The sequence below is a fragment of the Diadema setosum genome, chromosome 1 (assembly GCF_964275005.1).
Source record: "Diadema setosum chromosome 1, eeDiaSeto1, whole genome shotgun sequence".
Classification (NCBI taxonomy): Eukaryota; Metazoa; Echinodermata; class Echinoidea; order Diadematoida; family Diadematidae; genus Diadema; species Diadema setosum.
The window spans coordinates 19,522,505-19,536,715 of record NC_092685.1 but is presented as its reverse complement, the minus strand read 5'-3'; the positions used below and the strand labels follow the sequence as shown (position 1 = coordinate 19,536,715).

The 14,211-nt window shown below is 38.3% G+C and overlaps 1 protein-coding gene across 1 annotated transcript; it reads left to right on the top strand.

Annotated features, from left to right (window-relative positions):
• The first annotated feature begins 795 nt into the window (after positions 1 to 795).
• Positions 796 to 12,726, top strand: LOC140226126 (L-asparaginase-like). The gene is made up of 12 exons (XM_072306953.1): positions 796 to 1,017; positions 2,552 to 2,672; positions 4,040 to 4,358; positions 4,899 to 5,025; positions 5,708 to 5,820; positions 6,416 to 6,601; positions 7,870 to 8,106; positions 9,353 to 9,448; positions 10,414 to 10,577; positions 11,139 to 11,225; positions 11,597 to 11,696; positions 12,514 to 12,726. Exons 1-12 carry the CDS (start codon positions 819 to 821, stop codon positions 12,724 to 12,726), a joined length of 1,962 nt encoding a protein of 653 aa, XP_072163054.1. The 5' UTR covers positions 796 to 818.
• The last annotated feature ends 1,485 nt before the right edge of the window (positions 12,727 to 14,211 follow it).

Below are 14,211 nucleotides of genomic sequence, written 5' to 3'. Positions count from 1 at the left end.
TTACGGAAAAAAAAAATCGCGTACGGGCAGCTATCTCATATTATCGCATCAGACCTTAAGACATAGAGAAGTCAGGGATGGAAAATTGAGAAATATAGATGAATAAGTCCTGATTTTGAAAATTGTCTTCCATCTGACATTTTTTCAAACTGATTGTTGTAAATAGATCATTGATAATAAAGAATAAATTTTACATTTAGCTTTCCGTAAACCGCTATTTACTAGTACAGTACGTTGCGAACTCGAAAGGCGCCGTTTTGTGTGTTGTATACTGTACGTGTGTGATTGTGATATATGTGATCGCTGAAAAAGCTAGTTCCCACGCCACGTACCACGAGACCGGCGCAACCGGCAAGTAAAGTTTAAGCTCCATTGGAATGTTTTCATTCTCCCTCCGGGCCTCTGGAGCTCCTAGCATAACCTGGGTGGTCATATGATGCGGTGGTTGAAGGATGCAAACGCAGCACTGATGAATTTGTCTACCTATACCTGGTAACTTACGCTGAGTGTGTCGCGATGTCGTCCCATTTGGCTTGAATATGAGTTAAATTTATTCGATCTCTGCTGAGCTCTGCATGTCTTCACCGTCAAGTCTATTTGTAAGTTACATGTCTCTGCAGTAGCTCTGCATATGCAATCTGACAAATTGGATAGACAGAATAACAGACTACTCAATCAACCAGCAGCACTACCAGAAACTTTGCCCAAAATCCTCGCACCTAGCACCTTGTCATCAATTTGATGTCAGTACGTGCAACGAACACCTAGACCTCTAGCTCTATGTGGTGCCAGGTGACCATCCCAATCCCGCCGTCAAGATGATGACAACAACACCGCAATCGCCCGATGCCAAATCATCAGGGTTGACCATCAAGTTTAAACCAGAACTGGCGACTCAGCTGAAAAGTCTCAAGCGTGTAGGATCCAGGGATCTGACCCAACCTGACGATTCTTCAGAGTCCAGAGTTCTTGTAATTTATGTAGGAGGAACTATTGGGATGAAGAAGGAGAATGACGGTTAGTAAAAGTATACCACTAATGTAATAGCTGTTTTTATGAGTGCAATCCAATGGACAAAATATTTAATGAGGTGAAAGATGAAATGATCCATTCAACAAGGTAGAGCAGAGGTGAATGGATCAATAATTTCATCTTTCACCCAGTGAAATATTCTGTCCATTGCACAAGAAATGAAAAACCAAACATTTATTGTTTGTTAGATATACTGTAAAAATAGATCCTTGTCATTTGGTGTTTTATGAATTTAGAAAAAAGACTAGAGAGTATGCTAATTAATAATGTGCAAGATGTGAAATCAAGACAGAGAGTGCCAATTACTGTACGCTAGTGCGCTGTCTATCAATATGCTTGATCACATGTACACTGCCAAGAATTGCACAGTAAATGGAGCCACAATTACATGAACAATCAATGTAGGTTGTCTAATAGTTACTGTATAAGCTGTTTTCGCATACAGATATTTTCGCGAATTAGAATGTGACAGACAGACATTTTCGTGAGATGTTGATTTCGCGAATTGACACCAACGGTCCAACGCTCTCTTGCATGTATTGCTACTCTAGTGTATAGCGACATTTTTGCGTGTTGTTAAATTCACGATCCAACTGTGATTCGCGAAATTCGCGCAAATTAAACCCTCGTGAAAATAACCACTTATACAGTAGATAGGACAAATGATCAATATCAAACAGCCAATCAAATGACAAGGATGTATTTAGGTTCTATAGATTTCTATAATTGATGATATTTTCTATACAGCTCCGTAGCTACAAAAAGAATTGCACAAATTTACCTGCCATATGCTATATAAATGTGTTCTGTACAAGGGCAATGGATATGTGTTTTTTTTTTGGGGGGGGGGGGAGGGGAGGGGGAGGTGGGTTTGGGTATCAGGGGTCAATGTACAATCCCTGCTTTCATGGGAAGAATCTCTTGGCAGGATTATCAAAAGTGCCACTGGAATTGTGATTTTCATTTCTTATTTTTCAGATTTTTTTGTTCCATTTTTATTTGAAGAACCAAACAGGCTGGAATTGACTTTCCAGGCCGCTGGTTCGGTGGCCCCTGCTTTTCAAAGTGACGTTTGATAATCCAGCTAGTGCCCATGAAAGGTGTCAGATTTTGTAAACAATGTTTGTGATTGTGTCCTCCTAGCTCAGAACCCACAATAAGTGGGCCAAAATGAATTTCCCCGTTTCTGAATCAGTTAAATGAGCAAGCTCTAGGTTTTAAAATGATAGATATACAGCTTGAAATTGGGCCATGCATACCCATTTAAAAAAATGATTGAAATAAGAGAGATCACAGTTAGGAGATGCAGTTTCATACAAAAGGCAGAAAGGAGAATTAAGTTTAGAGTTACTCCCAAGGCATAGCTGTGCAGACCAGGATAGTCCAGAAAAAAACAACAACGCTGAATACATTGTATCTCTATTTTGGCATTGTGTCTAAGCAGCCAAATTTTGACAGCAGGTAGAAAAAGAATACTCTCTCAAATAAGAAAAATTGTTTTCTTTTGGCTTGTGCACAGTTTATTCCCCAGTGAAAGACCACATGGCTCATGTGATACGCAGCATGCCGATGCTCTATGACAAGGAGTACGCCAAGGACATTGGCCTGGACAAAGCGGAACAAAACATATTCGTTCTACCGTAAGTACTTTTTCCTCATTGTGGAATGAATGGTGGTGTATAGTTGACTGCATTTTATAGCGTGCAATATTGTGTTTGAAGGTCGCAAGACCATGTGGCCTGCATTTGCATATAAAGTTCATCCAACTGGATGATTTCACTTTCAGGCTTTTTAACAGATCATTAAACTGCTCTTTTTGGTTTTGTTTGGGTTAAACAGTAGAGGGATGCCATCAAAAGCTCTCCTACTGTAGTGTGCACTCAACTTTATCTCACCTTTTGCTTGCCGATTCCATGTGAATGGTCTGTGTCATTGTCTCCATGAAACAACAGTTTTTTTTTTTTTTTTTTTTTTTTTTACAAAGTTTAATTCAAAATAGATCCTTTTAAAGCAGGTCAGAAGCACATTCAAAGGACTTTATAAAAATAAAAACTGTCCCAAAATAGCTTAAAGGGACTGTACAGTACTGGTTGAGGTGGGGATTCATGTTTTGAACATTCCTAAGTGAGATAATGAGAAACCTCTTATGAAATATGAAAGAGCATGTAATGTTAAGAAGGATTCAACGTGTTTTTGATGAAAATTGTTTTTCAGATGGCTGAGATATCCAAAAAAGTGAATAATAAAAGGCGACAGGCCACGCCTTTTATTAGGATCTCTTTGTTTCACCTTGTTTTTGGATATCTCGGCCATTTCAAAACCGATTTTTATCAAATAAACTTTTGATACCCTTTAGAATTGCATGCTCCTCGACATCTCATAGAGTGGTTTCTGAATATCTCGCAAAACTTCAAAAGCTAAATCTTCACCTCAACCAGAACTGTACACACCCTTTAATAAGTAAAATTTCATACCTGAGTAAGAAAAAGTAATTAACCTCAATCATCTTGTTGAGTCTGTAAATATCCATTAGCTAGCTGGTATAATGAATCATTAAAAAAAAAACACCATAAAACTGGTCCACCTCAATTGAATTATGGTCTAAAAGGGACTTTTGACCTTACAGCAATATTAAAGAAGATATTGCAACATTGTTGTCCAGTGGCCTAATTAATTGTTTTGGTGTTTTGTGTTGTCTTTTGCGCTGTGAAAGATGACATGTCATCTTCATTTCTTTTCTTTGTTTGTAGGCTGTTGCAAAAACACAAATAATGTATTTTTTTTTTTGTCAGCTCAAAACAATCTTTAACCATACGTACGGTTTTTAATAGCTGTTGTAGCTCTAACTCTCAACTTGAACCATTCGACATTCATATAAATCTGATTTGGAAAATTGAGCACATATATAGAGAATATTACTTCACCATGTATTTTCCAGCCAAACCTGAAAGCAGCGCACTGTGTTTTAGTATACTTTACTAAATACATCTCACGATCATTGTCACAGAATTTCCAAGGACAGACGCGTCATCTACTGCCTGAAGGAATACGAAACACTCAAGGATTCTAGCAACGTAAATGTCAGCGACTGGGTGCAGATTGCAGAGGACATTCAGGAAAGCTATCGGCAGTTTGATGGCTTTGTGATTATTCATGGCACCGACACCATGGCATACACTGCGTCTGCACTGTCTTTCATGCTGGAGAATCTTGGCAAGCCGGTAGTCCTGACCGGGTCGCAGGTACCGCTGTCTGAGCTGCGGAGTGATGGGAGAGACAACTTCCTTGGTGCTGTCTTCATGGCCGGCCATTATGTCATCCCAGAGGTAAACGGAGACTCCGGGTATCAGATGGACCCATAGCTTGTAGTGATTGTCAGTCAAGACCCATAATTTGTAGTGATGATCAGTCGATGGAACATATATTTGGCAGATCCAATGCAAAATGCACACTCTCAAACCCAACTGAGTTTCTTTTTTTTTTCTGCAGGAGTCTCAAAATTACCATCCTGAACCTACAGTAGATTTGTTGAAAGGCATAATCGACCTTACACTACACAAGCAGAATGTGTACTGAGAAAGTGTGATTGCCATTTATATATTGTTTGCCAAGTCGTATCAAGTGGTGATGAATTTTTTGTTACCATGTGAAAAGGAAGAGAAAACAAGTGCACTGAAATAATATTTTAGGGTAAAGGTCAGTTTCAAATTGTGATAATGATCTGTTCTGAAGCACTCCTCATCCAGTGTTGAATACAATTCCCATTGGTGGTATTTTATAGTTCTTGAATGGCTTCATGAAATGGACATACAATGTAGTGGTAATTTCATCTTACCATTGCTCTATTAATCTTTACTTTGCATCAGGTGTCTCTGTTCTTTAATAACAAGCTGTATCGAGGGAACAGGTGTGTAAAAATCTCCAGTGACAGTTTCAATGCCTTTGACTCACCCAATTGTTCCCCACTGGCATCTATGGCTGTTGACGTCAGTGGTAAGTTTCATTCATACATGTTATTGTGCCTTTTGCTTCATGATTCATGTTTGCCAACATCATTTGCCATGCTTTTTGACAGTGTGACCCTCGGGTCGTCCCCAAACCCCCAAATCAGAGAATCTTTTAAAAAGCATCTTTCTCTAGCACCAGAAATTATCAAGTCACTGCTATGGGTAAGCACTAGTACACAAGTAAGTGTACTTTTAATTTGGAGGGTATCTTGTCAGACAAGCTGCTAATGTCCTAAGAAATGTACTACAATGCAGGAATAAACCTGATGCTGGTACGTGTACTTGTTTCATACTGATACAAAAATAAGGAGACGATGAAGAGAAATAGAAGAAGATAACTGAATTGATGATCTAAATCTGCAGTTGTTTCCATGGCTGGTACCTACTACAACTAGACAAAAAGACTGTTTTAGTATGATTCTATTGGTACATCTACATAATTTGTGAGGTACCCTGAAATTTGTCACCTGTTTATAGACAGATAATAGGTCCTTTTCAGCTGTGCCTTGTTTGTAATACTTGATTGAAATACTGCACATTTTTTAAGGACTACCCCAGTTTTTACAATGCAAGTCTACCCCCCCCCCCAAAAAAAAAAAAAAAAAAAAGCAGGAAAAAAACAGAAAAAAATATATAAATCACTTCTGCCTTCCTCATGTTCTCTCCAGTGAACTGGGCCAACATCTTTCGACCAAACACCATTGAGTCCTTCTGCATCAACACGAATATGAACAGAAATGTTGGATTGCTTCGGATATTCCCCAGCATCACAGCTGAAACAGTAAACCCATCTTCATTAATTATTAATGAAAGATTATCTTGTTTCTTTAACCACTTGTATTTTCTATTTATTATGACCTATTTGTGTCAGAAAAGCACATTTACTTCAAACAATGTTATTCTTAAATTTGATAGAGGTTGTTGTATTTGCAGTCCTCTTGGAATATAATGCAATCATTTTGTTTATCACACAATGGGATCAATCATTTTATTTCCATACCTGTGTATATTGCATTTACATTATGAATCACAACAGGTGAAACACATCATGTTGCCAATTTATCTGCAATTTTGAGAACCACTACCTGCAATGGAGTAGACCTGAAAAAAAAAAGTTTTTTTTTTTGTTTTTATTTCCATGATTTGCATTGCTTTTGCTTATCCATTTATGTTCTATGTGTGAACAAGTCAGTATGCAGACAGTGAAAGAGACATAAATTAGTATGAAAGAAGGACATGGTGTACTCTCAATATCATGCACATGCAATTCTTAGTCATATCTTTTATTAGTCCATCATTTCTAAGACTTTGGAGGTTGCACTTTGACTGGATGAATGGTAATCAACATCAGTTTACTTATGATGCATTTTGTGTAGGTAAGAGCATTTCTCCAACCCCCGATGGAAGGTGCGGTTCTTCAGACGTACGGGGCGGGAAACTGCCCAGATGACCGCCTTGACCTCATCAGTGAAATCAAGGCTGCAGCAGCCAGGGGTATGATCATCATGAACTGCACTCAATGTGCCAGTGGCAGTGTGTCTCCCTCCTACCACACAGGAAAGGTGGGTATTATTAACACCTTAAAACTGGTGTATTCTCAGACAGGTGTAGCATCAGACCACTGTAGTTTCAAACTGGTATAGGCTCACCCTTGTGCATTGTAAGACTGGTGAATTTCATAACTTGTTTACCAACTAGTCTCAAACTGGTGTAGTTTCAGAATAGTGTATCCTCCCTGTATTCTAGACTGGTGAAGCTCCAGACTGGTGTAGTTTCAGACTAGTGTATTCTTAGACTGGTGAAGTTCCAGAATGGTGTAGTCTCAAATTGGTGTAATTTCAGACTGGTGAAGTTCCAGATTGGTGTAGTTTCAATCTGGTGTATTCTTAAAATAGTATTGACTGGTAGCGTCTCAAGGTTGTGCATTTTCAGACAGGTGTAATCTCAGCCTAATGTAATCTCAGATAGCTAGCTCTTGAATAGAAAAAACTGTATGACAATTATGCCTAAATGGTTTCCCGTGTACAGTTAGCATCTTTGTGCTGTGCTTGAACACATGCCCAATGGTTGAGGCACCATATTTGTCTCGTGGTCAGCTGCATACCAGTAGTGTAGATATTTCAATTATTGTAGAAGTGAACCTTTTTTGTGTATTTCACGCAACCAGAAACTAGTGTGAAAATAATAGCATGCAAATTATTAAACTTGCAATATGTTCCGATAATGAATGTCTTGATTCTGCGGAATCAAAAACTTCCAACCTCCACTTCATGGGTCAATAGATACTAATTGGCAAGGGTTTAATATCTTACGTAAAGTGTGGTAATACGGGTTTAGGCGATATGATGACTTACAGAATTTGCCAGTTTGAGAGGTAGACATATTTCAGGATTGCAACTGATCGACAATTGCCCTACATCGACGTAAATAAGCACTGAATTGATCTGTTTTAGTAGTAGCCATGATAAAAAATCATGGGCGTACATACTCGAGCAAGATTCAAACCTACGACCTCCTGATCTCCGGACAGGCATCACTCCATTAGACCACCGAGCTTCTGCTCCGTAGTCTAGTGGAGATGGCTACTTTTATCATGGCTCCTACTAAAACACTGATCAATTCAGTGCTTATTTACGTTGAAGTAGGGCAATTGTCAATCAGTTGCAATGAAAACATCTTGACGGAAGAATTTCATGAATTTGAATGTTTCAGGATTAATGCCATTTCAAAAAATAATCTTACAATACTGTAAAGTAAGTTAAATGTTAAGAATAACAACAATCATACTTCAGTGACAACATTTTCTGTCATGCTGTTGACATCTTTTTAGGTTCTACTGGATGCTGGGGTCATCCCTGGGTCAGACATCACACCGGAGGCGGCCCTCAGTAAGCTGAGTTACGTTCTGGGACAGGAGGGACTCTCGCTGGAACAAAAGAGACAACAGCTGAGGCACAACCTGAGGGGAGAGATCTCGGTGACCTTTGACAGCGGCCGATCCTTTACCCTGGATAACAGTGAATTCATCAAGGCTGTGGTGGACACACTTAAGATTGGGAGCAGCAAGGTATGATGTATACATGCCTAGAGATGTTTTATACTGTATAAACTGTTATTTTCGCAAATGAGGAGATCACAGACATTTTTGCAAGATGTTGTTTTCGTGTATTGACACCGACGCTATCGTAAATGCACTATTACTTTCGCACATGCAAACATCTTTGCATGTTATTAAATTTATGATCCAACTGTGATTTGCAAAATTCGCGAAAATTAAACCTTTGCAAAAATTACAGCTTATACAGTACACCACAGTATACAAGCAGGTACCAGAATGACAATTCACCATACACCCTCTGCAATTGTTTTGTGAGCGTGTGGAGTGATTGAGGCATACAAGCAGTCAAGGAGCAGCTAAATCAAGGAGTGCGGACTCGCATGTACAAGTTCAAAAGTTTAAATTCGCCCTTTAATAATGTTCCTTGAGCATGCAGAGCACACGCTTGCCAAGTGAAGTCCGCCATTACTAGTAAGCAGGGCACTCCAACCCTCATACTCACAGACATATTACAGAGTTTGCCTTCTTTAGGCAGTGGGTATATAACCTCTTTGTGTATAGATGCCTCAGGGTTATAGCTGTTTGTGTCAATTGGCGGATCACAAGGTATTCCGTAGGCTCTGGGGGTTCTGAGTCAATATGTGACTGTGCATCACAAAACCAACAAAAGTCACACCTCTTGATTTCATGCAAGGACTCAAAAAAGGTGAAAGGGGTCAGCCAAGTCAATTTTGAGTTTCCCATATTTTCTGAAAGGGCTATTCTTCTGGATTATGCTTAAGTTTGGGATCATGAAATGAATGGGAAAGTGTGTTTTCGGCAGTTTTTCTACAACCCCTCTTTTTGTAGAGTAGCGTGGTCAGATATGTGTTAGAGGCCCTTTTTCATTTCTTGAAAATCCTTAAATTCCTGTCCAGCTTGTACATGTTTTAGAATAATTTTGGCACACGCTGTGATTGTGAGACGAAGTTGTGCAAGACATGATATGTTTCAAGAGTAGTGGAAAGTATGTTCTCACGATAGCAGCACTGTTTCTTACTCTCTCTACAGTTTACCAGTACGGAAGTGTGTGTGTGTGGGGAAGGGGGGGGGGGGGGGGGGGTGGGGTTATTAATTACCATTAGTGATATTTATAGTTTCACTTGTCCTCAATTTTGAGATTATTAGTTGGCTCGCAAAATGTATGAAAATATGCCATGTATACATCGATGAATGAGAGCATTTATTTTTGCTTTCATGTCCATCTTTCTTTCAGGAAGTTGAAGCAGTCAGCGCTTCCCTCTTTCCTCCTCTGTTATGTGCTGCTGCAAGAAATGGTGACTTGCAGTCCATCAAATACATGCAAAAATCTGTAAGTGTTAAATTATCAACTTCTCAAGTGTCATTAACTTGGTTTTCTTTTTTCATTGAGCTGCTATTGACATCAAAGATAAAATATTTGATGGCAAGGGAACTACAAAAGAAATTCTCTTTTCTTTGACCTAATATTCACTTCCTAAATCATGGAGATTATATGTCCTATTCAACTATATTTTCATTTTCTGAGTTTTTTGTTTCACAATTTTTAATGTTTGTTTTTTTTTTTCACAATGGTGCAGTAAATGTATAAATTGCATTAACTGATTTTTTTTTTTTTTATTTCTTGATTATTTCTATAGATGTGGTTAAATTCAAAGTGCAGTTCTTATATTTGACAGGTGATGAATTATCAGTAATGCTTGCATGTAATTTCATGAAGGGTTGAACCCGAATTTTGTATGTGAAGTCTGTGTGAATGGTCAAGTTCATACCCTTATTTGTTTTTTTAAACTTATAAGTCAACGACTATCATGTCACAGAATGTAGCACCTGGCTTTTATAGGACAAGAAGATTCACTACCCAATAATCAGATGCCGGGGAAAGTTAAGTAATAATGAAAATGTCAGGTCTGAATATCAAAGTCTGGCCCTTTACTGCTAATACAATAATCCCAGGGCTATTGGACATTATTTCACTGAAGTTGGTATATCAGCATGAATTCATTAATCTATGCATAAATCAAATGATTGGGAAAATGTGATGAAAAGATTTATAGCATGCACCAAAAAATATGTGAATGTGAACACAAGGCACCAGAAAAACGGCTATGTAGCATGCAAGAAGATCATGCAGTCAAGTGTTTGAACTGTGGTCAAAAGAAGCTCTCAAAAAAAAAACCAAAAAAAAAAAAACCACCAAAATGATTAGAAACTGTATTTACAAGACTTCATTTGAAGAAATAATCATGCAGATTATATCAACCTCAAAACTGATATTTGTATTAATCATATCTTCAGGGTGCTGATCTTGCAGGGGCCGATTATGATGGCCGCACAGCACTGCACTTAGCTGCCAGCGAAGGGCACACAGACATTGTCCGGTACCTTCTTGAGCGTGGCTGCCCAATCTACGCAAGAGATCGTTTTGGGAACACTCCCTTTATGGACAGCATCAGGAACAAGTAAGTGTTACAAATACGTGCTTCCGTTCACTGGCCTCTGTACTTTGCATCAGTGGGTCATACCACAATAGTCTAAATCTATATGTTCTGTGATGTTTACACATCATTTTTTGCTCTTCTATTTTCTCATGTTTTCATTAATATTCTACGTCAGTGAATCCTCCGCACGTTTTTACTTTTTATCTTTGCAAATTTCCAAATTCGTTTTTTATCTTGTAAATTGTACATATTCCATCGTGGTAATCCTCTGCCCTTTTTCACTTTGTAATCGTTCAACTTATTATCCTGCAACTTTTCAAATTAACTTTTGTGTAGATTCTGCCTCATGTGCCATATGTATTCCATCCTGGTAATCCTCTGCTCTCTTTTTGCTTGGTAATTGTTGAACTTATTACCCTGCAATTTTTCAAATTCACTTTTGTGTAGATTCTGCCTCATATATCATGTATATTCCATTTTTGTAATCATGCATTTAGCAAGGCCCTTATTGTTACCTCAATTTGTGAAGTTGATATACTGCTATTGCTGTTTGTTTCTTTTAATTGTGCCTTGACCATGCAGGAGATTTGAGATCATAGAACTGATGAAACAAGCTGGAGGTCACCTTATTCATGAAAGTCTCCATGAACTCGGTGTCCTGCTCTGCAGGTAAACTTGCTTTGCATAAATATTATGATTGCAATGTGTGTGTGTGTAAAGCCAGAAAATTTTTGTGAATTTGGAGATGGCAGCCTTTTTTTACAGCATGAAATTTTCACAAATTGCCACTGGTATTTAATGTATTAAGTGTAGACAAGATCTTTCACATGCATTTTAATTTCACAAATCTTGGCTAGTACAAAATTTGGGAAATTAAAATGCACAGAACAATTTCTGGTTTTACAGCAGGCCTACACAGTAAACACCAATGCAGTGTTTAGGAATGCAGTAAGCTCACATTTGTTTTGTGTGTTTATAGGTTTTATGACAGAGGGATAAAAGTATTTTGTTTCTTTCTTGTTGGTCATCCATTTTTGCAGTGCTGCAGCTATGGATGCTACAGATGGGCTCAAGGCGTTCGCTCTCGCTGGGGTTGATATGTCTTGCACAGACTACAGTGGCAACACAGCCCTACATGTGGTAAGTTCATACATGGACAGTACCCCCCTGCATGAAGTATTATTAACGCCCACTAATCTAAACTTAACAAGATTCTTTGTTTGTTGCTGTTTTAAGAGGGGGCAATGTGCTGCTGTCACCATGTTTTGCATGGATCTTTGTTTCTCTGTATTTCAAAGGATTTAACAAACAAACTTCATACATTTTCCTGGATACAGTGCACTCCCGTTATAAGGAACATGGTTAAAATGAAATTCCAGTTACAACAAAATAAAAATCCAGGTCACAAAATTATCAGTTCTATGTTTCTTTATTGTTTATTTTTTCGGTTGTAACGAAGTTTCGATATAACGAAAGAAAACTGCCGGTCCCGAGGACTTCGTTATAACAGGAGTCCGATGTATTTGATGATGTCAGTGTGTAAATATGCATTTGTAGTATCAGTATGTGGCATTAAGAATTTCTGCAGGGATTTGTCAGGGAATATGTTGTATTATTAAAGCATTTTGGTCAGATTTGATAGATTGCACATGCTTTGTGTGATGTCATGTAATTGTATCCTTTGCCTACTTTATCCCAGTGTTTTCTTATTTTTACCATTCATCATAATGAGACTTTATAAGGTATTTTGCTCTTACTTGATAAACATTGGCACAGTAATAATTAAAAAAACAAAATTACTAGCTGTAACTGCGTAAGGAATATCCTGTGTACAAAGAATAAAAGATGCAAATTTTATGAGCTGTGCCATTTGATCCACACGTGATGTAGACACAGGATGTAAAAAGAGATTTAAACATACCACTCTTTCTCTTTTTTTTTTCTGCCTTTATTACAGGCAGCAATGAATAATCAGCTGGACTCAGTCCAATTCCTCCTGGAATCGGGGGGAATCCCTGCCAACAAACCCAACGCCCAGGGCTTCACCGCCCTGCAGCTTGCAATGCAGCATGGTCTGCACCAGGTCGCATCTCTCATAGAAGAATTTGTCTCTCGTCAGAGGCAGAAGAAGGTCGCGCCCGGTCATGGCTTTACCCTCTCTGGCAGTTAGCCAGGAGAATTTTTATATGGCTGTCAAGTGGAATGGAGACTGTTTCTGACTCATCTGAAATGATATTGACAAGTACAGTGTAAGGTAGTTAGTTAGTTGATTATTTCATCTAATTTATTCATGAGCTTCCTGTACATGCTAAATTTGGTTGATAGCCTTCCCTCATGATTCATTTAATGCTGTCGCATCATGTTACTTCACCTTGTTTGCATGATGTGATGATCTGAGATATCTTAAGGTATGCCACAGTTTGTAAGAAAAGAATCTTCATCAGTTTTTTTTTTTTTTTTTTTTTTTAATGCATAGCATATTTCTTTAAGAGAAACTGCACTTCTGAGGATTTTTTTTTTTGTCAGCTCCTCTAAGGTAAAGTCATTCTTTCTTGAAATTTGAATCGCTGACATATTAGGCAAATGTTGCTGTATAAATCCAGATGGGGGAGCTGTGAGTTTTGTTATGAAATACATGTAGTGCATTTGCTCCTCTAAGTATATTTGCACGGGTATGCTTTTGCACAAATGGGCTGTTTGATAGTGTAACATGAAGAAAATACTGAAAAGATATTTTCTCGTGCTGATGTGCAGGGTTTCCTCCTAAGAATAAATTTTCATATTTTTGTTTGGTCTTTATTCATAACTTTATCATTTCTTTTTGCCCACATCAACCTCTAGCTCAAAGACTTACTGTCATGCTAGGTGGAAAGATTCATCCAATTTATTTTGTTTAAACATCAGTGATGTCACTCACAGAGTTACCCAGAATTCTGTGAGCAATAGATTGTTCGAAATATCTGCAAGTGCAAACAAATGATGCGGAAAATTGGACTGTGAAAATAATATGTTTTGAGTAACATGCTTTCACATTTGACTCATATGACAGCATTACAAGCAATAAGCATCATAGGGAAGTTAAATATAATTGTCCTGCAATCTGGTATTCATGGGACATGAGCATGTTACAAAAGATGATTGCAAACTGGCAATGTATAGTACTGTACATCAAAGGGCAAATGTGTGATCATCTCCATTTATGGATATGTTTCAAGATTGTGTGTCCACAGGAGGCTGTCTAAGGGCGCGTTCATGTGAATTTCGTAGCCAGAATCACAAACACGAATCATGATTCAAAATGGCGTTTCAAATCACAGTCTCCTCGGAAGAGCGTTCATGCGGGCTTTCGCAACGCTGATTCTGGCTCAGCTCATCCTTTGCCATTGCGCAGCACACTGCGCAGTTTGACCTTGACTCGAGCCTGAGCTCTTGTTAAATCCTTCTGCTAACTGATCAGTCAGTTTATTGTAGGCCTTTACGTTTTTGTTTAGGTGAATACCTTCCAATAAGCTGTGGCATTCAGGCTCTGCCCACAGATCAAGGAATAATCTTAATTCTTCGTCTCCCCAGTTGTTTCCCTTGGTAGACACAACTGCAGCCATTACTATCATCAACTCTATTGGAGAGTAATTACATGTATTGTAATAAACAGCTA

Excerpts from the sequence above, each read along its gene's own strand:
- LOC140226126 (XM_072306953.1), top strand. The coding sequence starts at position 819 with ATGATGACAACAACACCGCAATCGCCCGATGCCAAATCATCAGGGTTG. Across the intron at positions 10,578-11,138 it reads ATGGACAGCATCAGGAACAA|GAGATTTGAGATCATAGAAC; the intron begins GTAAGTGTTACA and ends TTGACCATGCAG. Across the intron at positions 11,226-11,596 it reads CTCGGTGTCCTGCTCTGCAG|TGCTGCAGCTATGGATGCTA; the intron begins GTAAACTTGCTT and ends CCATTTTTGCAG.